At 33.2% G+C, this 27,245-nt stretch overlaps 2 protein-coding genes across 5 annotated transcripts in view; one reads left to right on the plus strand and one right to left on the minus strand.

Moving 5' to 3' along the window:
- The first annotated feature begins 13 nt into the window (after nucleotides 1-13).
- RecQ4 (RecQ4 helicase) lies at nucleotides 14-9,265 on the plus strand. Its single transcript, XM_011053810.2, has 7 exons — nucleotides 14-342; nucleotides 2,804-5,914; nucleotides 6,074-6,361; nucleotides 6,477-6,812; nucleotides 6,962-7,118; nucleotides 7,218-7,540; nucleotides 7,641-9,265. Exons 1-7 carry the CDS (start codon nucleotides 232-234, stop codon nucleotides 7,869-7,871), a joined length of 4,557 nt encoding a protein of 1,518 aa, XP_011052112.1. The 5' UTR covers nucleotides 14-231; the 3' UTR covers nucleotides 7,872-9,265.
- A 623-nt stretch (nucleotides 9,266-9,888) lies between these two features.
- Nucleotides 9,889-27,245, minus strand: part of DIP2 (disco-interacting protein 2) — a 50,325-nt gene continuing 32,968 nt past the window's right edge. For 3 of the 4 annotated variants that reach the window (XM_011053806.2, XM_011053803.2, XM_087415424.1), the window contains 12 exons: nucleotides 25,998-26,192; nucleotides 24,845-25,349; nucleotides 24,206-24,542; nucleotides 23,227-24,040; nucleotides 22,718-23,148; nucleotides 21,759-21,990; nucleotides 19,574-19,704; nucleotides 19,092-19,478; nucleotides 18,676-19,011; nucleotides 18,270-18,566; nucleotides 17,629-18,182; nucleotides 9,889-17,456 (listed from right to left, as the gene is read on the minus strand). In XM_011053806.2, the coding sequence (XP_011052108.1) occupies nucleotides 17,204-17,456; nucleotides 17,629-18,182; nucleotides 18,270-18,566; nucleotides 18,676-19,011; nucleotides 19,092-19,478; nucleotides 19,574-19,704; nucleotides 21,759-21,990; nucleotides 22,718-23,148; nucleotides 23,227-24,040; nucleotides 24,206-24,542; nucleotides 24,845-25,349; nucleotides 25,998-26,192 (4,472 nt within the window). In that variant the 3' untranslated portion in view covers nucleotides 9,889-17,203. The remainder of the gene's footprint in view (nucleotides 17,457-17,628; nucleotides 18,183-18,269; nucleotides 18,567-18,675; nucleotides 19,012-19,091; nucleotides 19,479-19,573; nucleotides 19,705-21,758; nucleotides 21,991-22,717; nucleotides 23,149-23,226; nucleotides 24,041-24,205; nucleotides 24,543-24,844; nucleotides 25,350-25,997; nucleotides 26,193-27,245) is intronic. The other variant, XM_011053805.2, reaches the window with a different exon arrangement.

Below are 27,245 nucleotides of genomic sequence, written 5' to 3' on the forward strand. Positions count from 1 at the left end.
TTCCAATTGATCCATCAAATGCTTCAAAGCATATGTAGCGATACTTTGACCATAGCCGTAAACTATAGCTTTTCAGCGCTGGCAGTGAATTTTGGAACACAGTTTAGCTGCGGCCATTACGCGGGAGAAATAGGACAGCTTATTCTAGAATAGATATCCTAACCTTCAATACATATGTTCGATGTTCAAGGGTGATAAGCTTCGTTCGTATTTTTGATTTTTTTCGATAACATGGACCTCTTCGAGGATCCCATTTTTAAAACTAAATATTTGAAGAATAAGCTTTGTGTGAAACGGTGGGAGAGCGATTTTATGGAAAAATTCGGACGCAAACCTAACAAGGTATTATCTTTTTTATCTTAGCTTATATTTGTATCATGCTCGGTATTAAATGCAATTATCTGATATTTGTGTTACATTCACATGAGTATGTATTAGTAGTTATTAAATTAAACTTAGAATTATGTAATTGTAATGTCATTTTAAGAACATTATGTATGAAAGAATTGAGACTATTATCTTTACATATGTTTATTATATTAGGTGTTGGAATTAATTCGTAGCGTTTTTTAATGAAAGAATGTTATTTATTTCACATGAGCATTAAAAAATACATTAATGAAAGTACTTCCCATCACTTGTAAAACGCTACGAATTAATTCCAACACCTAATATTATCAATGAAATTTTTTATTATGTCTATTATGCATGTCATATATACAAAATGTTTTATTAGAGTGTTGGAAACTTTACCTGGTATCATTTTATCCTGGTTATTTACCAATTGTTAAACAAGAATAAAATGACACCTGGGTGCATCCAGGTGAAATTTCTCTTCACAGCCTAAAAGTGTTGCAGACTATTTTATAAGATTTTTCTGCGATGTGTGTTCCAATATGCTTTGATATATTTCTACCATAGCTTTTACTGATTTTAACAAACATGTTGAAGTGATTAGGAACTATGATTGAAGCATATGTGAGCATGTGACATGAACAAACTTACAGTGAAAAAATACATGATCTTACTAAACTAGATCAATACATACTAAAAACAGTTTTATGTAAGGTATCTAAATATAGTAGCATAATATAATCAATTTTGATAATGTAATAATACATACATATTCTTTTAAATAATGTTATTAATAATGACAGTGTCATTATTAGGCATTTAATTTTTAAAAATTTTTATATGCTTTTATGTTTATATGCTTTTATGTTAATTTTGCTAATGTATATAGCAGCTTTTAATAAATGCTAATCTAGTACAATGCAAATGACTGAATTCACTAGTAACTTTCCGTTAAGTAGCATTCCGTTATTCACTGTGAATGCTGAAAATCTATAGTATATGTAATATGAACTGTAGAGCTTCAGTGTTCGGAGAAAATTATTAGAATGTAGTCAATTTCCAAAACTAAGTAAAGTATAACATTTTTATTTTTTATTATCTATTTGATATCGAAGATATCATATGATGATTAGTTTTTCTTAACTGGAATAACTTCAAAGATCATCTTTGTTTTTTTTTTAAATTATTATAATTTTTTTACATATTATATATGATTCCTCTAGTTATACATATTAAAGTATTATGCTGATTCTGTGATACAATGAGTCTGTAATCAAAAGTCTTAGTCTTAATCGATGAAGTTGACCAATCAACGTTAGTCATACAAGTTGGCTATTGATCAATCGATAAATCTTAGGATTATTGACTACTCATTGTAAAATCAGCATTAAAGTAAAATTATCAAAATTATCAATAGTTAATAAGTTATATATTTTATTCTGTTATATTTTGACATGAAATACATATCTTATAAACTTTTTTAATCAATGGTTTAATACTTTTATGCATATAATAATGAGATGAATTTATTGACCTCTGTCATATGATACGCTTAATCGGGTTTAATAACATCTATAGTTATGAAATTAGCCAATTATAGTTATTCCTCGGAAGAATGGATCGACTGTGATTGGTCAGTTCCATAATTACGAATGTTATTAAATCCGATTAAGGGTGCTGTGTAAATGTAGTCAGTGATGTAAAGAAAACACAGTAGTTTATTTAAAAAATCATTTTGCAATATGCAATTACACTTTTTTTTAAGCCACTACTAGTGTGTATTTTTTTTGCACCAATTGAATCATCTTATTATTTTGTGCCTAAAAGTAAAGCTTGATTATTATGATTATTTTCTAAAAAATTAATAGTTTACGAAATATTTAGACACGAAGATAATATATTGCTGTAAAGAAAATTCCCTTGAAAGTCTCAAAAATATTATCTCGTAAACTATTTCTTGATAATTAGAGAAATTATATATGTATAAAAAGTTATATGATTTTAATCAAGAAAACAAAAGTAATTCCGAAGGAGATCTTCAAAATTATTCCACCAGAAAAAAATCAATGTCATAATATAATATTATTTTCGATATCAAATAGATGATAGAAAACAAAAATTTTATACTTTACTTATTAGGTGTTGGAATTAATTCGTAGCGTTTTACAAGTGATGGGAAGTACTTTCATTAATGTATTTTTTAATGCTCATGTGAAATAAATAACATTCTTTCATTAAAAACGCTACGAATTAATTCCAACACCTAATAGTTTTAGAAATAATAGTTGTAACAAACACATGTGCATCTGCGCACGCGCGTACACACACACACACACACACACACACACACACATTTAATGAGACATTCAGTATTATTGAATTACAATTATGTTGGTCACTGCATTATAACAATTATGCTTACTTTTTGTAAATTCTTTTTTGTAAATAGAATGACATAAAAGAAGCAGATTTATCTATCAAGGAAGCGTATAAGATGTATTGGAAATTGAAAACACGAGCGCTTGAGGAAACTCTTACAGACATTACTTTCTGCGACGATATGGAAGACAATATCTCAAATAAATCACCGCGAAAGATAGTAAACAATCAGAAGCAAGACAAGAATCTGAGTCCAGAAAAAGTTACAAAAGATTCAGAAAATATAAATCCTTACAATAGCAAACATTTGACGGAAATTGAAGACAATCAACTGGATTCAGTGAATGTTGAAGGAACCTGGGGCAACCATCTTAGCAAAAATAAGGAACAAATACCGAAAAAGCAAGCTCTGTTGATTGGTAGATCTTCTTCCTTTCAATTATCTAGAAACAAGTTTGAGAGTTCAACATTTACTAAACGAAACCCGAGAAAATCGCTGTCATCATCATTAGTAAAAGTAAAAAATAAATCTGAGAATATCCTAAATATCTCGAGCGTGGACCGGTTGGATATGGATAAAAATATAGCTGTTGATGAGGCAAAGCCTATATTTGACGAATTGACGAAAGTAACATTTGAGAAAAGCAAGCCTGTTTTACAACACTCCATTAATGTTGTCCAACAATTAGCCGACGGCCATGCGACTGGCATAAGCCGTAATTTGAATCCAGGCTGGTTGCATCGATGCACGAGAGACAATAATTTGGAAGTGACAACGATCAATCCTCAAAGACTATCGAGCACTAGCGATTCTGGAATAGATTCCATGGAATCCAGTATTTATTCTCCGAACGATTTGGCACCCATTGTGCATTTTTCGTCGTTTCAAGTTTCGGATGAAGAAGATTTTATATGTAATAGTGAGTCTGAGGAAGAACACGGCAATAAACGCATTAGAAATTTCAAGAAACGATTGAGTGATCAAGATGATTATCCTATAAAACGACGACGTATTCATATTGATTCCGATTCTACGATCACTAGATTTCATATAACCAATAGCGATACGTCCAAGTTGACTTCCTATGTTGATAAGAGTTTTAATTTATTATGTAGAGATGAGCATAGTAAAAATGAAATTGACAATGCTAATGCATTTAACTTGACTAATAATATTAATACAAGCACAAATATAATAAACGAATCAAATAGAATTAAAAAAGATGCAGTTATTTTAGGTTCAAACATTGAATCAAATGTTATCATTAAGGACAAAATGACATCTGAGAATGTCTGCCCGACCGAAAACGATCAAACTAAAGAAGTATTTAGAATGATTGATGTTATTTCAGAATCAACCAATCTTAAAAATCAGAAAGACTTTTCAACGTCTGATGAAAAACCTGTGAAACGTGCAAGAGTCAAACAAGTATCTAATTTGGACCCCAGTTATATAGAACAAAATAAAGAACCTAAGACAAGGACAAAGACGAATAAGAAATCTCAACGAAGTAAAAAGGAGACGACCGATAATAAAAAAAAATGCAATGTAAAAAGAAAATCTTCCAGAAGAGAATCAAATTTAAAGAAGGCTAACGAAGAACAAAATTTAGATTTAGAAAAGATTCCGACATATAATATAGAAATGTTACAAACGATTCCTCGCTCTAACATCAAATCAAATGGAATTGGCAATCTCATTATGCAGTTTTCCGAAACTGTTTCCGCTGATGCAACGAAAAAAGATGTCTCGATATCTTCAACAGCGAGCACAAAATTAACTGCGAAGGAAAAGCTGAAGAAAAAAATAGCTGCTGGGACGATGAATGATAATTTTGTGAGGATAAATCTGAAGAAAAAAGTATTTGTGCGAAATAAAAAGAACTTTAATTTTGTTAAATTTAAGAGAAATCAATGGAAACAGAGGAAGAAAGATTTGACGTCTAGTGAGAGCAATTTGGACGCGGCCGACTTGATCGACAAAAATAGCATAACATGCTTCAAATGTGGTGAATCTGGGCACTTCATTAAAAACTGCTCAGCTTCCAAGGGCAACGCTCTTCTACCTTTAGAAGAAATCGATGACTCGTTGAATTTTCCAACTTTAGAGGAAGCTGAAAAAATGGCAAATGAGACTGCCATGATCGCTCACAGTCATAAACAACTTCCCAAACAACCATCGTATTTTGCTACAAAGACTTGGCAAGACGAAGAAGATATAACGGAATTATTTAATGACGACTTTGCAGATTTTGATGAAAAAAGTGATACATTAACTTTCGGATATAAAGTGCCACAGGAATTGATATCTAGATTATTGCCGCTTCAAATGAAAGAAATTGATCCGTTATATGATGTGAATGAAGATAACAGTCTCATTGAAACTCCCACTGAAGTTTTCGAGGCATTACGCATGTTTGGTCATGAAAATTTCAGAGTTGGTCAAGAAAAGGCAATAATGAGAATTCTATCTGGTCAATCTACCCTGGTAACACTATCGACAGGCTCTGGGAAATCTCTATGTTATCAATTACCAGCATATTTATATGCTCGACGTTCTGTTTGTATCACTCTGGTAATTTCACCTTTGGTATCCCTGATGGATGACCAAGTCACAGGCGTACCATTATTTCTATCTGCTGCGTGTTTACATACCAATCAGACGGCGAAAATAAGAGAACAGGTGATACAATCTGTGAAGGATGGAAAAGTGAATATTCTGCTGATGTCACCGGAAGCGGTGGTAAGCAGCGAGAAATCTACTGGTTTCGGCGCTCTGCTCGGCCAGCTACCGCCAATCGCATTTGCCTGCATCGATGAAGCCCATTGTATCTCCCAGTGGTCACACAATTTCAGACCTTCCTACTTGACGGTTTGCCGAGTACTCAAGGAAAAGTTGAAAGTGAAAACAGTATTGGGACTCACGGCGACTGCTACGAAAACGACAGTGGAAAGTATAATAAAACATCTAGATATACACGACGGAATAGCTGGTGTCATTTCGGACGTGCCTTTGCCTAGGAATCTCGTCCTAACGGTATCCAAGGACGAAAACAAGGACCAGGCTTTAATTGCATTGTTAAAAAGCGAGAGGATCCGCGAATGTCACTCTGTGATAATATACTGCATTCGTAGGGAGGAGTGTGAGAGAATCGCGGGATTGTTAAGAATATTACTGCAGGTAAATATTAAAATTTTTAGTTTTCTATAAACGAAACAATACGAAACATAAGATAAGAAATTAACTTTTTCATCACTTATGTAAGAGAAATTGAAGTTGAATTGTACAAAATCTTTTAAATAAGACAGATTTATATTAAATGTATACATCCACCGATAGGATCCGCGAAATCCTGAGAAGCCAAATACGAAGATATCCACAATAGCTGAAGTTTATCATGCCGGTATAATATCTGATAGACGCAAAATTGTCCAAAAACAATTTATGGACGGGAAGATTAAAATTGTGGTTGCTACTATTGCATTCGGGATGGGCATCAATAAACCGGACATTCGGGCCATTATTCATTATAATATGCCCGGCACCTTTGAGGGATACGTACAAGAAGTTGGTCGTGCCGGAAGGGATAATATTACAGCACATTGTCATTTGTTCTTAAATCCTATGGTATCATTTTATTATTTTATTATGGTATTTGATTAAAAATTTGAAATTGCTCTACGAAAAATTCTTATTTATCTTAAAGATCTCTTTATTAATTAAATCAATTATTCGTAAATAGGAAGACAGTGATAAATGGGAATTGCGCAGACACATACATGCGAATGGTGTAGACAGACATACGATTAGACATTTACTTCAGAGGATTTTCATTCCATGTTCTTGTATGAAGATCAATGAGAAAAATTCAGGTCGAAGATGTCCCGGTCACGAAGTCGCTCTTCCAATTGATGAAACTGTTCGAGTCCTTGACATCACACAGGAAATGATTTTGACATTATTGTGCTATCTCGAGCTACACCCAAAAAGATTCATTACTGTGCTACCGTCCGTGTACGTTCAAGCGCGGGTTTCAAGTTACGAAGGACCACACGCTCTTAAACAAGCCGCACAATCTGTAAGATCTTCACAATACTAATAATACTATATTTTATTTTTCTTTAATTTCTATAGAATTTTTCTAAGAGCAGCAGTATGATACAACAAAATTTTGTCATAAAAAAAGAATATGAAAATAAAAAAAATATTACAAACTTTTGATTTTAGTCTCCACCGCTCGCAATGGCAATAGCGCTGGACATAAAAAACGGGATTTCACATAAAAATATTATAGAATTCTCAGTAATTGACATTGCATCAGCTATCGGATGGGATAGTGGCGTAGTAAAGAGTCATCTTAAGACTTTAGAATGGAAGACAGGAGGTAAGAATTTTACATTCTTTTTACTTCAGAGAATTTCTGATTTTTCTGAAACGTATTTCATTTACTTGACCATGAGTGTTACCTGAATGTATTTCGCAGTTGATGGCAAGAAGAAACGTTCAGCCATATCTGTAGAATATCATAAACTCGGTTTACGAATAAAAGCACCAGGCGATCTTAGTGAGATTGAACTGGACGAGGCACTCGATACATTAATCACACGTACGCAATCTCAGGAATCCTTGTGTTTACAACAACTCGAGCTCACATCCTCCGCGTTTAATAAAATCAGCATGTCGTCAATCAAACATTGCTTGGTCTTAGATGATAACGTTATGAAGAGATCGGAGGAGCTTAAAGATACTATCAGAGAATACTTCCAATCAGATTCTTCTTTAAATGATCCCAATATCAGTTTTCAGGTATGTCCTTGATTCGTTATTGAGAAATTTATTTAGAATCTATGGTACAAATAATTAAAATTGGAGATACATTGTTTTACCATTTTTTACCTTTTTGTAGAATAAAATGACGAACGAGCAGCAGATCGCAGTCGATGTCCGCAATTTGATAATATGTTATAGGGATACTAAGTTTACGGGTCGTGCCATAGCTCGTATCTTCCATGGAATACAAAGTCCGAATTATCCTGCATTGATTTGGCATAGATGTCGTTTTTGGAGAATTCATATCGCTGCAGATTTTAACACAATTTGCAAAATCGCAGCCAGGGAAATTCTAGCGTTACGATAACGAAATCAATTGACTGAGTGATATAATTAATATATTATATTTAATCCGATTTTAATTTACACTTACTTTTAATTCTTGTCAGAATAAACTTTCATAATTAAAATGAATCTACGAATCAGATTTGCCTTAAAAAAATATCTTTTTTTTTCTACTTTCAATATTCAATTAAATATAAATTTAATGATTTGAACTGGCTCCTGCATATCGCATAGTACATAAGCGAATCAACCGATTGAAATCTTTCCCTATCTCCCATTTCGTGGAAAAGAATTTTGATTGAATGATTCCCTTATGCACTATGCATTATGCGTTGTGCAAGAGTTTGTGCTGCGACTATTATGCTGTGGTTATGCAGCTTATGTCATTTTGTATGTGATGATCCATTTGTAACAAATTTAAAATAATGAGTTATATAACATATTTAAAATATTGAAACTAAATAGTGTGTGAACGGATTTTAATGAAAAAGATCAACTTACTTTTATGTAATAAAATACATTAAAAATTAAGGGCTACCACATATAAAATGATATAAGCTGCATAAGCATAGTATAAGACTACTGGATCAATGACCATTTGACAAAAAGATGCCATATTGATTTGCATAAGATGTTGATTGGCTCAGCTGTCTTAGGCTGATATTCATAGTCGGTTTTTATTTCAAGATCGTCTTAAGTATAATGTCTTAGACATTAATGCAACTATTTGATTGGTTCTGATGACATCTTAAGATTGAACTTAAGACGGTCTTGAATATAAGAACTGACTATATCGGCCAGATTCCTATTTTCTTCCTACTGTTATATGACGTCAGGTCAGTTCTTAAATAAGAAGAAAAAAATCAAATTTTTATATATTATACAGAATGTTTGGTAATTCTTTCAACAATAAAAAATTTCTCAACAATGTTCGTGGGCAGAGATTACTGAATAAGGTAAAATCGACGCATAATACAACTTTAAGATATATCTGAAAGTTCTTTATGAAATATCTTGAAAATGTTTCTTAAGGAACTCTTACAGATATCTTGAAGTTATCTTATGTGTTTTCGATTTTAAGCATTCTGCTCATAATTTAAAAAAAAATACAAAAAAAATTGCAAAATGGTTTCAGTGAAGAAACTATCAGTGCAATCGAATTTACGCAGATGTGACTATTTACGAACATGTATTCTTTCTGTGCGTAAAAGTGCAAGACAAGTAATATGGCACATTTAATATCGGAAAAATGGAATAGAGATAAAAACAAACAAGAGAGAAAGTCAATGAATGTTGTTAAATAAAATAATATGTGGAAAGATGTTTTCACGCACTGTAATTATTCTATTTCATATTACGCAAAACCCTCATTTGTATGAAAAATTTGATATTAAAAACGCACCAAGTTAAATCCTACACTTTTTTTCCAATCAATGTAGTAAAAATTATTTGTCTTGGTAGTTTAAAGGCTTAAAACGGTCGTGGAGTACAAGAGATTCGAAATTGAAAATTCTATAATTCATTCATTAAAATTAAATCTTTTCAAAATAAATTCAGTCAAATAATTCATTAATGTGATTCTTTTGAATCATATAAATAAAATAGTTTAAATTTAAGATTTATTATATTTTGCTCGTATTTTTGACCTTTTTTATTAATCCATTTTTTTTTAATGAGGAATTACAAACTAACACAAAACTAATAAGTTTTTCATAGATTCCTTTAATTGAACAATTTAGAAATATGATAATAACATAAAATATATAGGCGATAAGAGTCAACACTAGTTATCAATTAGGGCAATTCTTCTTAATATTAAATATAATCCATTTTTTTTTAATTCTATAATTTATTCATTAAAATTAAATATTTTTTCAAAACAAATTCAAATAATTCATTAATGTGATTCTTTTGTTATCATATCTTGGGATATTTAAATAAACTTCACGCCGAATTCCCTTGAACAGCACATGCTTACATCGCTCTGCTTTTATTAATTGAGAGAGAGAACTTTTTTAAGAAATAAAAATGAGAAAATAAACATTTTATAGTTATATTTATTGCATATAACCTTTTATTAAACAATGTTAAATTATATATACATATTTCCATACTTGGAAAAAATCACAAGCATTAAAAAAAATTTAAGTATTTCGCTCATTTGTTATAACAATGATACACTTGGGTAATTAGAATTGGGTAAATACATTTCTATAGGGACACTAAAGTAAAACATCTTTCAGCGGTAGCAATGTCAAAATATCCAATCTGAAACATTCAATAAAAACTGAAGTAACAATTAAAGTAACGATTGAATCGATATTGTTACCGTTACAGATAGAAAAAAGTAATAATTGTTACCAAAAAAAGTAACGAAAAAAGTAACTACATTATAAATAATGCGTTACTTTTTAACTTTGTAATTGTCGAATCATTATTTTTCCTACAATCGTTGGTTTAAGAGTACATGAATAATAGCAATAATATATAAGAATATATTGTTCGTCCTACTCGATCACTGGTAATTAATTCGATTACTTTTTCAGAAAAATATATTATGAAAATAAAGGAAAAAGAGTAAGATTCGCGCATGGGATATCCAGCGTATTATCCGCGTGCTTTACTTGCTCAGCTACACCGATTAGCTGCGTTTCACGTTACAAATGCGGTATATAATCCACATGGAAAATTTTAATTAATATCTCGTAAACTATTATCCAGTGACACGATTTTTACTATTAATTAATAAAAGGATATATTATACATATTCAAAATTTAACAAAATTTAGAACGTTGGAGGTGGATCACTTTTGTGAGTGCTCTCACGGGCGCTATTTCATTAACAAGAGAGTGAATTTTTGTAAAATTATAATCGATATTCATAGACTGATCTTATATTTTAATAACGTAAAGTTTACCTCATACAGGCGCTCGCCTTATGACTTTTCATTATATTCTAAGATATATATATAAGATGACGTTGAATATATAAGATCGGATTATGAATATTGACTTATGAATAATAAATATATAACAAATTGTAATAAAAAGATATTTTACTTATATCTTTTCTGTTTCAATATAGCGATCAGAGCGAGAAAAACGGGTTCTCTCGCTGTCTCGCTCGTTAAGCCAAGTCGAACCAAACGCGGTGTGCCCGGATGGGCATTGCTAATTTATGCCATTTTGTATATATTTTACAACACTAAACGAAATTTTACGTGGATTTAAAACTTTCTACGCAAAACGGGGTAAGCGGATTAAATACATCTTTAAATTCTTTTGTTAATAACTTTTTAACAAAAACGCGTGACGGCTTAAACTTTTGAACCTTCACACAGAGTCATAATCTTGACAATATATATAAAAATCAATGAAATAGATTAATAGGTCGTCGGTGTTATGCAGTTTTAATTTAAATTCCGTCAAGGACAAGAAGAAATACAATAAACACAATTATTAATAAAAAAACATGAATATTTATATAAAGAAATGGTAACGGTAATAAAAAGTGTTTCTTCAATGAAGCAATATTCGCAATTAATGACAAGCTTCCACGCGCAACAAATACACATATGATTATTGTAATCATGACATCTCTTAATAATAACAATAATAGGCGTTGTATGATGTATATAGTATATACGTATGTCATATATTTAAAAATACATTAAATTAAAGGATTGTCAACAACTGTATGCATGAGGACACAAATGTCTTGATATCCAAAGTTGCACGCGTATTGGAGAAGACATGAGAAGGAATGAGAAGGCATGAAAAAGCATGTTAAAAGGCATTTGTGTTCCCGTACGTACATATTCGTAAAAAAGATAAGAAAATGAGTGAAGAAAGTTAGGTTTAAGAAAAATTAATTGTGATCGACTTCTGGGCTTAATGTTTTACTTTTACAAATAACATTTAAATAAAAAGTTCATAAAAAGGATAAGAGAAAAATCTTTTCCATTAGTCTTGTTTTAGGAACTGCGCACAATCAAAGATCAGGAAAGAGAAGAAAGAAACAGTGAACAGAGAATAAAGATTTCAACCTATCAGAAACTACGTACTGTGGAATACACAGTTTCAGATGGATTGAAATTCTTATTCTTCAAATTCATATTGCTGATGGTGTGCAGCTTCTTAAAGTTCGACCAGTCTGCATATATAAGATTGTTCAAATATATTTTGTAAGAAATGTTAATATAAAGTTTTTTTTTGTTTTAAATAATTGGATTTTTCATTGGATTTTTATGCTTCTTTTTTTAGAACGAAGACCAAAGATTAGATCAAAATCGTTTCTAATCTTATTTTTATGTCTAAATATAGGCCATGCTGTCAGATTAACATTTCCGATTTTCCAATAAGAGTATAAATGATTAAAAACAAAAAAAAAACAAATGACAGTCCTAAAGTGATAATACGCAAAGTATTTATATTCTTATATATCAGCTTGAACTAGTTCTATAATTATATTCATTTGTGCGCGCAAATGAAATTGAGAGAATATCCGACTGATTAAATTCTGAATAATTCATTCGATCAAATTCGACTGCTACTTAATCATAAAAATAGATATGGCTAACAATAATAAAAAAAAAATGTTGTAAACGAATATTGTCAAATCGTCTTCGTGACAAAATCTTTCGTTGCTCTCGTCAACGAGAGGAGGGGCTGTTTCTTACAGCAAAATTATAAACTAATGTAAAAGTATCTCAAGTACAAATATGTTTGCGCATTACGATATAAAAAGACTTTGTCAAAATGTACAAAACTCCGATTTTTGTGTGCGTCGCCTGATACGCTAAAATTTTTATCTTTCATTTCGCAAATACCGAATGTCGAAATTAAATTCGATCGTTATGCGAGTTTAACATTATAGAAATGGATCGCAAAACTGTCGATAATTGAAAAAATGCAATATTCATATTTCTTGATAAAATTTTGTTAAATACTGGAGCATTATAGTGAGCTGTGAATTTTTATTTACTAATTCTATTAATCATTGATTGTATGATTTATTATCGATTATTTTTCAAATAATATACATAATGTGTGTGCGTGTGCGTATGTGTGTGCGCGCGTGCGCGCGCGTGTGTGTGTGTAATACTGATCTAACCAGTTCCAAGGATTTTTGGCAGTCGGATTTTAAAAATGTTTGAACTTTGTATATACATACTTTTTGCCAGTAATACTTGCTGGAATGCATTAACATTCCTTAATACATACAGTAGAACTCCATCTATCACGATATTTTCGTTTACGTTTTACTTTAATCTTTTGTTCATTTCTATGCCGAATCTTGTGCGTAGATAACTAATTAAAATGAATATATATACATTCCATAGAGTAAGAATTTGTAAAAAGGGATCTATAAAAGTTAAATATACATGGAATTATAAATATGATAAATTCCAGATTTAAAACAGTATCCTTACTGTCATTCAGTTCACCAAAAAAGTGAAATGACAGCTTTTTTATATAAAAGAATGTAACAAAAAATAACTTTTCAGACATTAGAGTAGTAATAAAATGTGAATTTTTCAAAGTAATTTAAGAGTAATTTTTTAAGGCCATTAAAAAACATTTATTCTTATTTTTCTGAATGTGTATTTTTTTGATAGCCTAACAATAATATAGCAAATTCTTTTTTATATTATGGTTTGAAAGTTTATAATAAGAATAGAACAAATTGATAATACTAATTTTATGATTTATTAGTATCCTGATGTTTCATAGACATATTTTATATATATATTCAGGGTGAAATCCCATGAGGCATATTTGCCGTGTATCGCGTAAGCGCATAATCAATTAATAATTAGTAAAACGCGGAACTACAATAGCGGATCGCTTCTGATTGATTACGTGGTTACGCGATACATATACCTCGTAAGACTCTAACCTTAGAACTCAATAATACTCGATTTTTACTTAAAATTGCAATTTTAATGTTATCTAAGTTTGATTATTAATGATAATAACTATAGAGAAAAAATTATGATTTTGCGCCAATATGCAGGATGAGGCAAAAGTATCGAAATCTTGAATATCTTGGAAAATGTGTTTCAGATAAAAGTTGTAGGATTTAAAAAGATCTTTTTACTGATCTTATCAGTTTGACTTTGGTGTCGTCAAGGTCAAGGTCAAACTGATAAGATCAGTAAAAAGATCTTTTTAAATCCTACAACTTTTATCTGAAACACTTCTGTAAAATTTATATTTTCCAAGATATTTAGGGGTTTCGATACTTTTGCCTTATCTTGTATATAAGATTATAAATTATAACATTATAAGTATATGCATACTTATTTATGAAGCATTTATATAATAATAAAAAATCACGAATTTAACATAACATATTAATAATTAAATATTTATGTTAATAATCACAAATTTATATCAATTGTCGATAATGTCAACGCTCTTCAATTACCTCCGGGCTTTTGGAACCTTTTTAGTGAATGACAAAAATTTATCCAAGATAGATGATCTTTAATAGCATTTCGTAGATGACTCCGATGATAGAGATGGAGTCAACTAACAGCTAAGATGATTGAATGCTGCAAGCCAAATCTCCAATCTTAGGTTCCAGACATTGACATTTAAAAAAATGACTTTTTGTAATATTTGCTTTTTGTAAAAAAAAAAAAATTATAAAATTTTGATCAGAAATCATGAATATATATTCATATCATGCTCTATAAAATGCATTTTTTATTTTTAATATTTTACTTTTTTTCATGATATGAAGAATTTAAATATAGGATTTTTCTAAAATAATAAATTTATCGTCTATTGCTAGCTCATATACACATACAGGGTATCCCAGAATGATCGCCAAATATTTCATGCGCTGATAGAGCGGACTAAACTGAGTCGAAAAGTCTTCTACCATTTTGAAATTTTCAATAGTCAACGAGTATTAATTATTAAAAATTACCGAATATTGGTTTCATCAAAATTACATTAAAAGATTTTCTAAACTCATATTAAATTTTGAATAAAAATACCTGAGCCGCGGTCTGACTCACGCTCGGTCCGATTCATTCCCTGAACGTTTTGCGTGAGCAAAGTGACGTCATGGATTTTTTAATTCGCACATGTTCACGGTGACCACGATCCAGATGGATTGGCGTAAGCATCCACTTTGGATCCACTTAACGCTACAAATGCTTCGAAGCGTTTGATTGACCAATCGGAAGAAAGAATTTTACTAATTGATCAATCAAAAAATGCTTCGAAACTTGTCAAGCATCAAGTGGACCGTAGTCTTTATTTGTGCGGGAAAAAGAGGATTACCTAATATGAATCGTGAATGTGGAAAGCATCTAGGTAGTATAATCGCTTACTAAAAATAATTAAATGTAATTGATAATAATATAATAATATAATAATAATTAGTATTAATTGTTTTATAATTGTTAAATATGATTGGATTGAAGTTATAACATCGTTGATTATCGTCGGATTCATATCACACTGAATTGATTTGGCAACAAAAATGTATACGCAACATCGAGCGTTCTTATCAGTTCTTTCCGAAATGGCAGATATTCGCATGCCATTTAACAATATGATCCATATACATATATCCATTACTGATAAGTGATATACAGGATATGGGTCTCGATAATGAATCATTAACAGACCGATCATTAACATCGTGAGAATTGTGAGCATTGTGGATCAGACCGCAGCCCTGGGAATTCCGAAAAAATTTTTTTTACAAGACATTAGTAAACACCCTGAATATGTTCATAAAGTCTGATACTTTTCAGTATTTATATATATATTTTTTTAAACGTGTACACTCAGGGCCTTGCAATATTTTCTTTTTAATAGGTTTTGGGATGCAGTTTACTCATTGAGCGATTGGTTTTTATTTATAGATAAGAACTAATCACTTGATAACTGTGCATAGGTTTTAAAGGTGTCCATTCACAATCAAAATTGGCTATTTTTTTATTTGATCCTTTGTTTAATCCGAAATAGTTAATTAATAAACCATTTTTTTAAATTGTTTATACGTTTGTAATATTATTATTTATAATATTATTTATAACAAGTTTTCAAGATATTTTCCATTCTGTTGTATGCATATAACGGCTTGACCAATTATGTCGTTTGTATTTCGCTGTAGCATCTTTTTATTTACAGTTTATAAGAATTTAGTAGAAATTGAAGGAGAAATAATGGTCCAACTACATTCCGCTTTCGCAACTATAGTTAAAGAGATATATGCTATAGCGAAGTACAAAATGATATAATTGATCGAGTTACATCAAAATGGAGAGCATTTTGAAAACTTGTTATAAGTAATTAATATTTGTTAAACAAGGATGACATGACACCCGGGGAGTACCCAGGGAATCCGAACATGCCTCTGGAAGGAATCCCTAGTGTCTCTGCATATGCATACCAGAAAGAAACCTGAGAAAAGATATGAAGGCCTATTTCCTGTAAAATATCTTGTGCACTATAGCCCTCTGAAGAAATAGATGTCAATTACACAACAATCCATTTCCTTGCGATGCATTGATGGAAATAAATCGCTGAAATTGTTAAAATCTCCATTAATATGATAGATTTTAGTTATTTCAACAAATTATTTTTATCAGGAGCACTGCAAAAAAATGGATATTATTGTGTTCTCCCTCAATATTTCTCGGTGCTCCCTTAAAGTATTTTTTAAGTCGGTGCCTATGATAATTTATATTTTTTGATGTGCAAATTAGGTCCAACTCTATACAAATACACAAAAGTATCAGACTTTATGAATACACCACATTTATAAAATCATACACGAATAAAAATATTCTACATAAATGCATGTGCGCAGCACTCAACAGTCAGGAAGATATGCGTATGTAATCTAAATCATATATAAAAGAAAAACATCAAATCTCAAAGAGATATGGCAGACACTCAGACTCTATGTTCACGAGTTCTATATTTCTTTATCTCTTGATTTTATATAAGTATGCCAATGGATATATTTATTCAGAATCATAAAAACTACAATATATCTCAAAATGGAGTAATTATATCGAGTCATTTTTCCAAAATAAGCGTGTGGAATTTTTTGGCTTGTGGCATTATTTTCAGCATCCAAAAATCTACAAGAAACATCGTGACTAGTTCAAAATAATAAAAGAGAAACTTTTTGTAAATTATTGTAATCAAATAAAGCAAATGAGAATTAAAATTCTTGCTAAAGTTGCTTGTTCCATCATTATTGGATCAAATCATCCTCGTGAATGAAGTTCCACTGCAGCCTCAATATATATCGGATAAGAATTGTCGGCGGAAAGGAGGGCGGAATACATAGAAGGTGAGAACATTTTCTCGCACACCCATTTACATATTATACGCCACGTAGATAGGATCGAGCTGGTCCGCGAGAAAGCCATCACGCAAATGCATCCGTTGCTTCTCACCGCGCGAATTAATGGGTACCACACCGGGGTCCACTACAACTACTACGCCAACTACCAAATGGTGTTCCTCGAGCACAGCACTCGTCACCAAAGCTACAAGATCGAGGGCTTCGCTTTCACTACCGTCCAATTCTACCACTACCACTAGCAGATTGGTCCATGTGAACACAGCGCTAAAAAAAAATACGATAATATAACGGATTATTAGTAGCGAATTGCCAACATAAAAATTAAGAATAAAAGAATATAGATTCGCAACAGTATATAACTATTACAAATTATCAAAAGATTAAAAAATATTTATTATAAAATATTTAAACTGTGTTAGACTTCAAAAGAACTTACCACTCTGCGATTTTCTTGTGACACCGCATGACACTGTTTTCGATGTCTATTGGATGATAGCGCATACCTCGTAGTAGGATGGCCTCGTCGAGAGCGCCGACGACGAATACGGCATCATGAAGTTCCGGATCACTTGGAATGAGATCAGCTTCGGGCACATTAGTATCACCGGGTACGTCGCTAATCACTGACTGTTGGATGCTCTCGGTCCTTCTTAAGAAACCAAGATAGCCAGTTCGCGCATAGACTTCGCTTGTATTGCCAGTAACTAGTCGCGCGTTAAAATGATCAGCGTAATCGCTCTCATCGCCATAAATTGTGAAATAACCGCTCGCGTTGTGTGATGACTGTACCCAGATTTCGCCTAGATGCGAGTCACCACATTGACCTTTGGTTTCAGGATTCGCGATGATTACTTTTACCCCAGGCAGTAATTTGCCCGATTCCATCAAGCACAGAGAATGTGGACTGCCTCGTTCTACCAAAGACACTCGATCATTACGCAATGCACGAAGATCTACATAGACTGTCGAAGGCTCCGGACTGGACGCTCCCTAAAAAACAGAATCAAGAAAGTAATAATATATAAAAATAGGTTTTCAGGATCCATATAAATGCTTAATCTCGACAATCAATTTTACCTGTAAGCAAATGGCAGTGTTTACTCTACAGCCAAATGAGGTGGAGACTGCGCGCGGACTCAGACCGAGTGCGGAGAATAGCTTACTAAAACTCGTTGTTAATGCGATCCGTGGTCTCTCCTCAGCGACGACGACACATGTTCTAACACATGCCAGACTGACGCCTCGCGCCTTGAGCGTATGTACCGAGGAACCGAGTCCCTTCGTGCACAGCTCCATAACACCGTACGAGCAAAAAGTATCTCTTACTCTAGATTGGCTGACTGCCGACAACCAGAGTGCAGGGTTGGCTTCCACCTGGCAATGATACCAATGATATCAACAAAATGATTAAATATCTTCATTAATCGATTTTCATTTATTATTGTTAATTTTTTTTAATAAGCATAAGAATTGCGATACTTGCCTCCGATGGTGGTATAAGTATAGAATGATGTCCACTGTATATACTGCTGAGACACCATAAGGCAAAACCAAGGCCCGAGTACGGATCCAGACAGAGAGCGATGTGTCTGGAAGGATAGAGTTCACATGCTAGCTTCATGGCACGGCACAACGAAGTAACTGCTGCATGAGACATCTTGATGCCAGCGAGCATGCCCGTTGTCGAAACACTGAAGTCGAGATAGGCCAGCATTTCCGCGGTGGGTGCTCGATACATTACCGGTAGTTTCTTCTTTGGCATGTCGTCCATATCTAAGATCATTGGCCAACTCTTCACGTCAACCACGTTATTTGCTTCCTATGCAACAACACCGATCAATCAAAATGTATATCTTTGTTACATTCTAATGGATATTATAACCGAACATTTTTAATTACCTTTGTCTTTAATAATTTGAGTAGGTTCTGGTTAGTCAATACGAGGACAGATTTACTGACGTCCACGATCATGCGAACAGTCGGCAAGGTTGTTTGAAGATTTTGAGGATGAGGTGGCCTGATGGTTACCGGCACAGCACCAACATATAAACAGCCATAAAACGCGCATATTAAATCAGTACCAGGTGGAAAAATAAGTGCTACATGGTCTCCAGTGTTAATCCTTCCTCGATCCAAGAGTAGATTCCCAATCCTCTCAGCTTTCTTATGCAACTGCGAGCAGGACAATGAGGTAGCCACGGTGCCCTTCGCGTTTAACGACGTAAATATCACATGATCTGAAGTACTGACAGCGCGCCACCGTAGAATTTCGGAAATGAATTGGTACTAAAAGATGAATAATAATATAATAAATAAATATTGAAATCACTTTTTCTGTCTACGTATATGGGCTTTTATTAAGTTTCATTAAACTTACGAACCTTTTTAGCATTATCACTATCTTCGTCTAAGACACCCATATCTCGTCCCTGGGCAGAAGCCAATCGGTTGCCTTGGACAATATTTCCTACCATAACACTGGCCGGTCCAACATCTGCAACAGAATCCCCCGCTACACGCCCCCGCACCATTCCGTTAGTAAACCAACACAAACACTCAACCCAATAATGAGTAGCTCACATACTCTCCCCTGACTGAGGCCGGAAAAATCAAAGCTAGAGCAATCTGATTTTCACCATCGGAGCCAACAATACAAGCGTTCATGGGTCTTCTGCTTCACAGGTCTACGCTTTAACATGCATTCACGAATCTTTGGATCCATGGATGCTTGAATTTTCAAATATCTTTCTTCTAATCGAATCAAACAGTCCATACTAATTGTACACAGATCCCAGATTGATTACGTTATATACTAAAATACCGACGTACAATAAAAAAAAAGCAGAAAAACATTGAATGCAAGTAAAAAAAATGTGGTGTTTCCAGCGATAAAATAGTTCAGCAGAAAGCAGAACTTCCTGTTAATCGTTGAAATCAATTATGTTTGCACTTAATTAAGATACTAACAATAAGAGGTATTCAGAGCTCAGCCAAAAGAAAGAAAGCTAACTAAATAGAATGACATGCTAAGCATACATAATTAACTATAAGGATTATTAATAAAACAAGATATGTAACTTTGTGTTCTATATTTTGGAATACGTAAATGAATTCAAAATAATTTACCAAAAAGATATAACAATATTATTACGTATTCCATATCTCAAAAGGATATACATATTTGTATTTAACCATTAAAAAATTCACTCTTGTGAGATATATATTTAGCCAATATTTAATTAATAGAAATATTAATTTGATTAAGAGTCGACAGAAGTGATGAGCCAATTTATTTACACCTCATTTGTGATGAGTGCAGATATATATCAGCACTCTATCATATTCTCGTAGAAGAAATGTTTCACAATAAAACATTATGGCTCATGTTTTACGAAACTACGAAGCCTGAAGAATCGGATTTTGCAATTTTGTTCTTAAAAAAATATTATAATAAATAAAATAATCTGCACTTTACTTACGGTGTAGATATAATCAAGTTGAATTATATTTTGTTTCGTAGAAGCAATGTTTTGTCATAAGACCTTTTTTAGCTTTACAAAATTGCGAAGTCTGCTAGATTTTACAATTTGATTTTTAAAATATTATAATAAATAAGCTTATCTGCACTCCAACTACATTATAATGTAAATCGGGTGAGATAAATATATATATATATATAGTATAATATATATAAATATAATATAATTATTAGATATTATATATATATATATTAAAAAGAATTTCCATTTTTCCTAATATTTTTTTTTCAAAAAATCTTTAGATGCAAGCATAATTCTCTTGATTACGAATATCGCAATTACATTGCGATTTTCGTAATATTTTAGTTGTAATTTTTGACAATAAAAATTCGTTTCCGATAGAGATCTCCACAGACTCTTGCCGACCCTTAAAGAAATATTATAAGAAGATAAATAGACAAATTCTATTATGATTCTTACAACACATATACTTTGAAACATCGGTATATATATTGTAAATAAACACATTACACTATGTGTGTGCCAGATTTTGAAGCCTACCAAGAATTTTATATATATATATATATATATATATATATATATATATATATGATTTATATATATATGAAGTCTCTTGTCGTGATATATACATAGAATTCTAAAAAAAGTAAAATTCGTAATTATCAATACATTTTTTGCTATTTCTTGTTACTCCTTTTTCTTCACTTTCACAAATACACATTTTTTCTCTTTTTTATTTATCTTTTTCTTCGCTTTCTTCACTTTCGATAATTAAACATACATAATATAATTTAAATATTTATATCAAGAGATTTAATACTAAATATCAATTCATTATTTGATTTTTTAAAATTAAATATAATTTATTTGCTTTACACATATATTTTGCGTCAATATCTATATTCTTTATAAAGTTTTATTTTGTCTATATATAAAAAAACTTCTGGCATTTTTAAGAAATGTTTTTAAGAAATGTTTTTCTAATTTAGGTTTACACATTAGTATCTGTCAGTCTTATAAAAAAATATCAATGCAATATCTTATCGATAAATTTTGCTTCACTTACCTGAATGGATTTCGCGCGGTTTTGGCAAATTAGTGACACACGTGTGAGGGCAGAGGAGCACATTAGCCGGATGGAGAGTACCCTCGAGGAAGCGGCGTTTCGTTTCCGACAGGTGAATGCCACCTAACGGCGTTTTAGGTAAATAATTAGGTGGTACCAAGGCAAGACAATATATTCCTACTGCATGGATCGAGTCCACCGCTTGTAATACTCGAGACATCCATTGGAAGCTCTATATAAAATGATGAAATATTAAAACTAACAATAGAATTAATAATTGTAAATAATTTAGAGACTCCTTTAATTAATATAATACAATAATAATCAATAGATTAACAAGGCACTTAGGATATGACACGACAGAGTTTTTGATTCTCTTAAATTATTTATAATTTTAACATTTGACAATAATTAATTATTTATAATCTTTTCCTGCATCTTTCTACTCGACGAGTTTCTATACAGTACGTAATTGTTGTTGGCTATAAGGTGAACATCACTTTTATATGAATTCTGAATTTCCATCAATTTCCTAACACGTTACAATTTTTTCTCTTGATAACGCGTTCTGAGATGGGCAATCCACTCAGCCATGTAAAAGTGTGTACAACATTGGATAATGTTGAGGAAGATCGCATTTCATTATGCCGCCACCACAATTGCATATGAATCACTTTAACTATGATTCATTTTTCAATATTGTTTGCGGTAACGTTAGAATTTTGCTAAAGATGGTTCAAATCGGAGCCGAAATTCATAATGAATTCAATTGATTGACACAATTGTATATTAAGTTTCTTGCACAATTCGTTCTACTGACTCCTAAGTGCCTCATTAGTTGTATTATATAATAAGAAATATTTTAGAGGTGCTCAAGTCGGTTTCTGACATATTCTTTCTTCTTCAAATAAAGGTTCCGTCATCTTCTTATTTAAATAATATTTAATTCTAGAATGTACCTCTTCTTCACTGCAATCAGGCCGTTGTTCGGCTACGACGCATATCCTTTCGTCCCTAAGGACTCTCACACTGAAAACAGCGATTCTACCGCGATATATAAATTTCATTGGTTCGACCGCTAACACAGTGGCAATAATATCGTCGGCATTGTGTTTCCTGCCAGTCACCGTCATGAGTCCGTCCCGCGATCCGCAGACAAACACAAGTCCTCCAGGACCAAGAAAACCCAGCAAGCCGGAACGCGTGTATTCTACATCACTCAAGGTAGTACCGTCGACTTGTAAGGGCAATATCTTGAAGGTATTGTTGGTAAGTCCTTGTAAGCCCCAATATTGGCTACCAGTCGCTGCACTATGCACGCAAATTTCACCTACTTCGTCTGTCTTACAAATAAATGGCTGACCCTCCATCTTAATAACGACTACTATACCTGTAAAAAATATAAATATACATCGTTTAAGATACGTCATAATATAAAAAAAACAATCAGTTTTTGGAAGAGACTCACTTCCAGGCATGACTTGTCCGCAATCTTGTAGTGTTAATGATGTGAGAGAATTCTCCTGATCTACTCTAACAACTCCGTAACTCAGACCGGACATAGAGAGAACTCCACGGCCAGTCGCATTTACTCCTGCGCGTCCTGGCCTCCGCACGGATACTGTGAGGGCCTCGCTTGAGGAAGCGCAAGGACAGACAGCATCTGGTCTGAGTCCTTTTGATTGAAACACTGAAAGAAATTGATCGCAGGACGAAAGAGACCAAGGATTTGCGCCATCTGCAACGAGTAGTAACCGCAATGACGCCAGAGAGACATCTTTGTGATCCTTAGTTGCTAACAGACCCCAGTGAAGATCTCGTGATTTTACGACCGCGACACTGGCACGATGCTTCGTGATCATCTGCATCCAGCTAGCAGGATTAACCTTCATCAAAGCATAAGGGATGAAAATGACATGCATGCCATTTAGTACACTGGTTAAAGTACTGTGCCAAAGGCCGACTTCCCGCTTAAAGTCAAGCACGCAGACAGCATTCTCGCCTTCGGTGTAACCGCAAGCCTGTGTGAGAGCACGACAATGGGCCATCATTGCCGCCCTAGTAATAGTCACACCCATCACGGAGCCATCTTTATCGGTAGTATATTCAATATATGCGGGCGTGTCATCGGTAAGTCGTGGTGGCGGTAGCCAATCTTTGGGCGTCTTGCCTAGATGCTCAGTAACGAACCAATGCAGTTTTGGCCAACCTTTAAAGGCTATCACTTCGCCAGCTGCCGTCTTTGGCAGACCCTTCAGACACGCTTCACTAGTCAACGCCACCTGAAAATCAAGATATATAGACAATGCTAATTCGAGTGAGTTATCACAGTTACATACATTAACGTAAATCGCAATAAAAATTGCAAGAATGTACGGCTAATTGAACATGCAAATATAGAAAGAAATGTTGTTTGGTGGATAAGATAAAAGATGGTACTCGTTTACCTGAATTCCACAACTTCCTAAAAGAAATCCAATCTGTTGAGAACCTGCATCACGACGAGTCAGAGGTACTTCAATGGGCACTGGCACGATACCGGCTTGAAGACAGCCATAAAAGGCGCACATGAAACTAATCGGATCGTTATTCGGATAAACCAGGGCGATTCTGTCGCCAGGTTTCAGACAGCAATCTCCTCCGCGACTTAAAGCCTTATTTAGAAGGGTATAGGCAATCTTATGAGAACGACTGAACAGTTTACCATATGTAAGTGTTACGCAAAGCTTGCCATTAGGATCCAGGACGGTAGCCACGGGCGCTTTGTACGTCGCCGAGCCATACCTAAACATGAGAAATGTTTCTTAAACTAGAAACACATAAACACATTTAAAACATGTAAGGCAATAATCTTACGTTCTCTACGATGATTAACTGTTTCATTTACTGTTTATACCTTATTGTTTTGTGTTTTATATCTGGACTTTATACGGATCAATGAAAGGGGATCAATTTTTATTTTTAACAATATATTTCAAGGAGAATCAAATTGGTTCCAAACAGTCGTGAAACGTCCCTTATGAGTATATATAAACTTTCACTCGCAGTTCGCAAAATGCGACGTTGTTGACTTATTGATACTTTACCTCTGAATGGCAGCTTCGAGAGATCGTGGTAATCCCGATGGCACTGATAGTGTTTCGCCTACCGCCGACGTCATGGAACCACCTTCGGGTTTGGGAGCATTTGGATCCTTTGGATTCGCTGCGATCTCCAGTTCGATATCATCGTCCTCGTAGAACTCTGGTAGCGGCCGACGCTTCGGCCGTTTCAATGTGTTTAATAGTTGCTGAATCTTTGCAGAGACTTTCCAGCGGCCTGTTGTACCAGTGCTATTTTGATCTTCGACCACGTGCGCATAACGGTTCACCCGGTCGGCGCCAGGTCGCCGCGTTGCCGATTGCTGTTGACCGATCGGGGTACTGCTCGTCACGTGAGTAACGTCTGGTGGTTGGATATTGCAATAGGCATGTGGCGTGTATTCAGTGATGTCAGTGATGTCGGCGCCAGGCGGCCTCCTAGCCGGCGGTCTGGGTGGAGGTGGAGTGTCGCGAGCGGAACCAGTACTACTGGTATCCGAAAGACCGGTACCTATCAAGATTGATAATAATTAATGTACACATTTATTGGAGAATTTATTTCATATGATCACGTATATGCGAGTTTCTTCACATTTCAATGCGCAATTCAATCACTTTTTCCACTTGTACGTATGAAAGAAAAATAATGTGTATTGATTATTGGCGTATCATCCGGCAGAAATAGTTAAGGTCACGTAATGCTAATGTTTAGTGGAATCCAATGACTCGAACCATATATTGTACAATGCGTTTTATTTTTTTTCTTTTAACATATATGCACCCCAGGACAGATGAATAAAATTAGTTATTATATATTACGCGACACACTGATTATTTATTCCGTTGTATTTAGTGATTTTATTCGAAAAATATTTATAAATAATTCTCAATTTATTTATATTTACCTTTGTATATATTTAATTTGAAATAGAATCAGATCACGCGCAATAAGAACGTTACTTTTATTTTATTATTTTGTTATTATTAGGTGTAGTAAAAAGAAATCCATTATTTTTCCAATAGATGGCTTTAGTAATCTGTATCATGCGTAGACGAGATACAGATTACTAAAGCCATCTATTGAAAAAATAATGGATTTCTTTTTACTACACCTAATATATGTGACTAATAATAATATAATAATAATATAATAATTTACCAGTTGGACCACCCGCGCCTGGACTCTCCTCAGTGACAACGCTATCCTCGTCACTACTGGACTCGCCGCTATTGCATCTCTCTCGATCGGGACTTCTGGCCATCACGGAAGTTCTCTTGGATGGCATTGGTAAGGATGGCTTTGGTCGTCCTTGCATCGCCGCTAAAGCCTGCTGCACGGCCTCCTGGCGTACCTCTAAACATGTAAATCGTGATTACTTAAATGGACAATGGGATGGTGGATAATACGTGCAGATACTTAATGGTCTTACTTCCGCATCGTCATTCGTTCATCATCTTCCAATGCTAATTATACGTACGTGTTCATGCGTATTGCGCATCGCACATTTTCTGTCTTGCTGACGATTTAACGTAATGTTCTCGAGAGTATGTAAGTGAATGCGCGCGCGCGCATGTGTGTGTGTGTGTGTGTGTATGTGTGTGTTGTATATATGTGTATATACAGAGATTTGACTTAAGATAAACTGGAAAGAATAAATTAAATTAAATTATTCATTATGAATAACACTATGGGCGATATTCATAGTCAAATCTTATATTCAAGATCATTTTAAGTATAGTCTTAAGAAGTCACAAATCAGAGAGCCGTAGCGTCTTAAGACATTACTTAAGATAGTCTGAAATAAGAACGGACTATGAATATCGTCCTATGACACATGTAATTTTGTCTACCGAAACAATCATAGACACGACGAGATAAATGAATAACTTTTGCATACTGCTACTTGCAAGATGTACAGATTTTATTTGTTTCTTCTTAATTATATTTCGAGCACATTTATTATATGAAGATTGAGGCAAAGAATACTATAGTTATCGCAAAAATAGAATTCATTTATCGTTAACAGCCGTTCAATTCATATACAATATGTATATACGTAAAACTAGAACGGATATTTTCCAAATGGTGTAAAAAACTAAACTGTTTCGTAAAATGACACGTAACAATAAGGTACAATAAAGTAATTGGACTTTAATATGGCCTACCTAAGTTTTGCAATTTATTCTGAATTTTTCTATTGAGTCTAAAAGTAAAATCGGATGACTCAAAAGAGGAAATATAATTACTAAATATTAAAAGAAACATACATTTTCAAATACTTACATAGACACAGTAAAGGTTTTAAAAAGTAGTGCTTAATTCAGATTAGTTACGTATGTATCTAATGTGACTAAGTATGTTTTCCTTTTTTTCGTTAAAATATATTAAAGAAAATAAAAAATATAA

This window comes from Acromyrmex echinatior, chromosome 18 (assembly GCF_024713525.1).
Source record: "Acromyrmex echinatior isolate Ae372 chromosome 18, ASM2471352v2, whole genome shotgun sequence".
NCBI classification, from domain to species: Eukaryota; Metazoa; Arthropoda; class Insecta; order Hymenoptera; family Formicidae; genus Acromyrmex; species Acromyrmex echinatior.

What these genes read in the sequence shown, in the direction of transcription:
- RecQ4 (XM_011053810.2), top strand. Translation starts at nt 232, where the DNA reads ATGGACCTCTTCGAGGATCCCATTTTTAAAACTAAATATTTGAAGAAT. An exon ending in TCGGACGCAAACCTAACAAG is followed by an intron (nt 343 to 2,803) that starts GTATTATCTTTT and finishes TTTTGTAAATAG; the next exon opens with AATGACATAAAAGAAGCAGA. An exon ending in TTTAGAATGGAAGACAGGAG is followed by an intron (nt 7,119 to 7,217) that starts GTAAGAATTTTA and finishes TGTATTTCGCAG; the next exon opens with TTGATGGCAAGAAGAAACGT.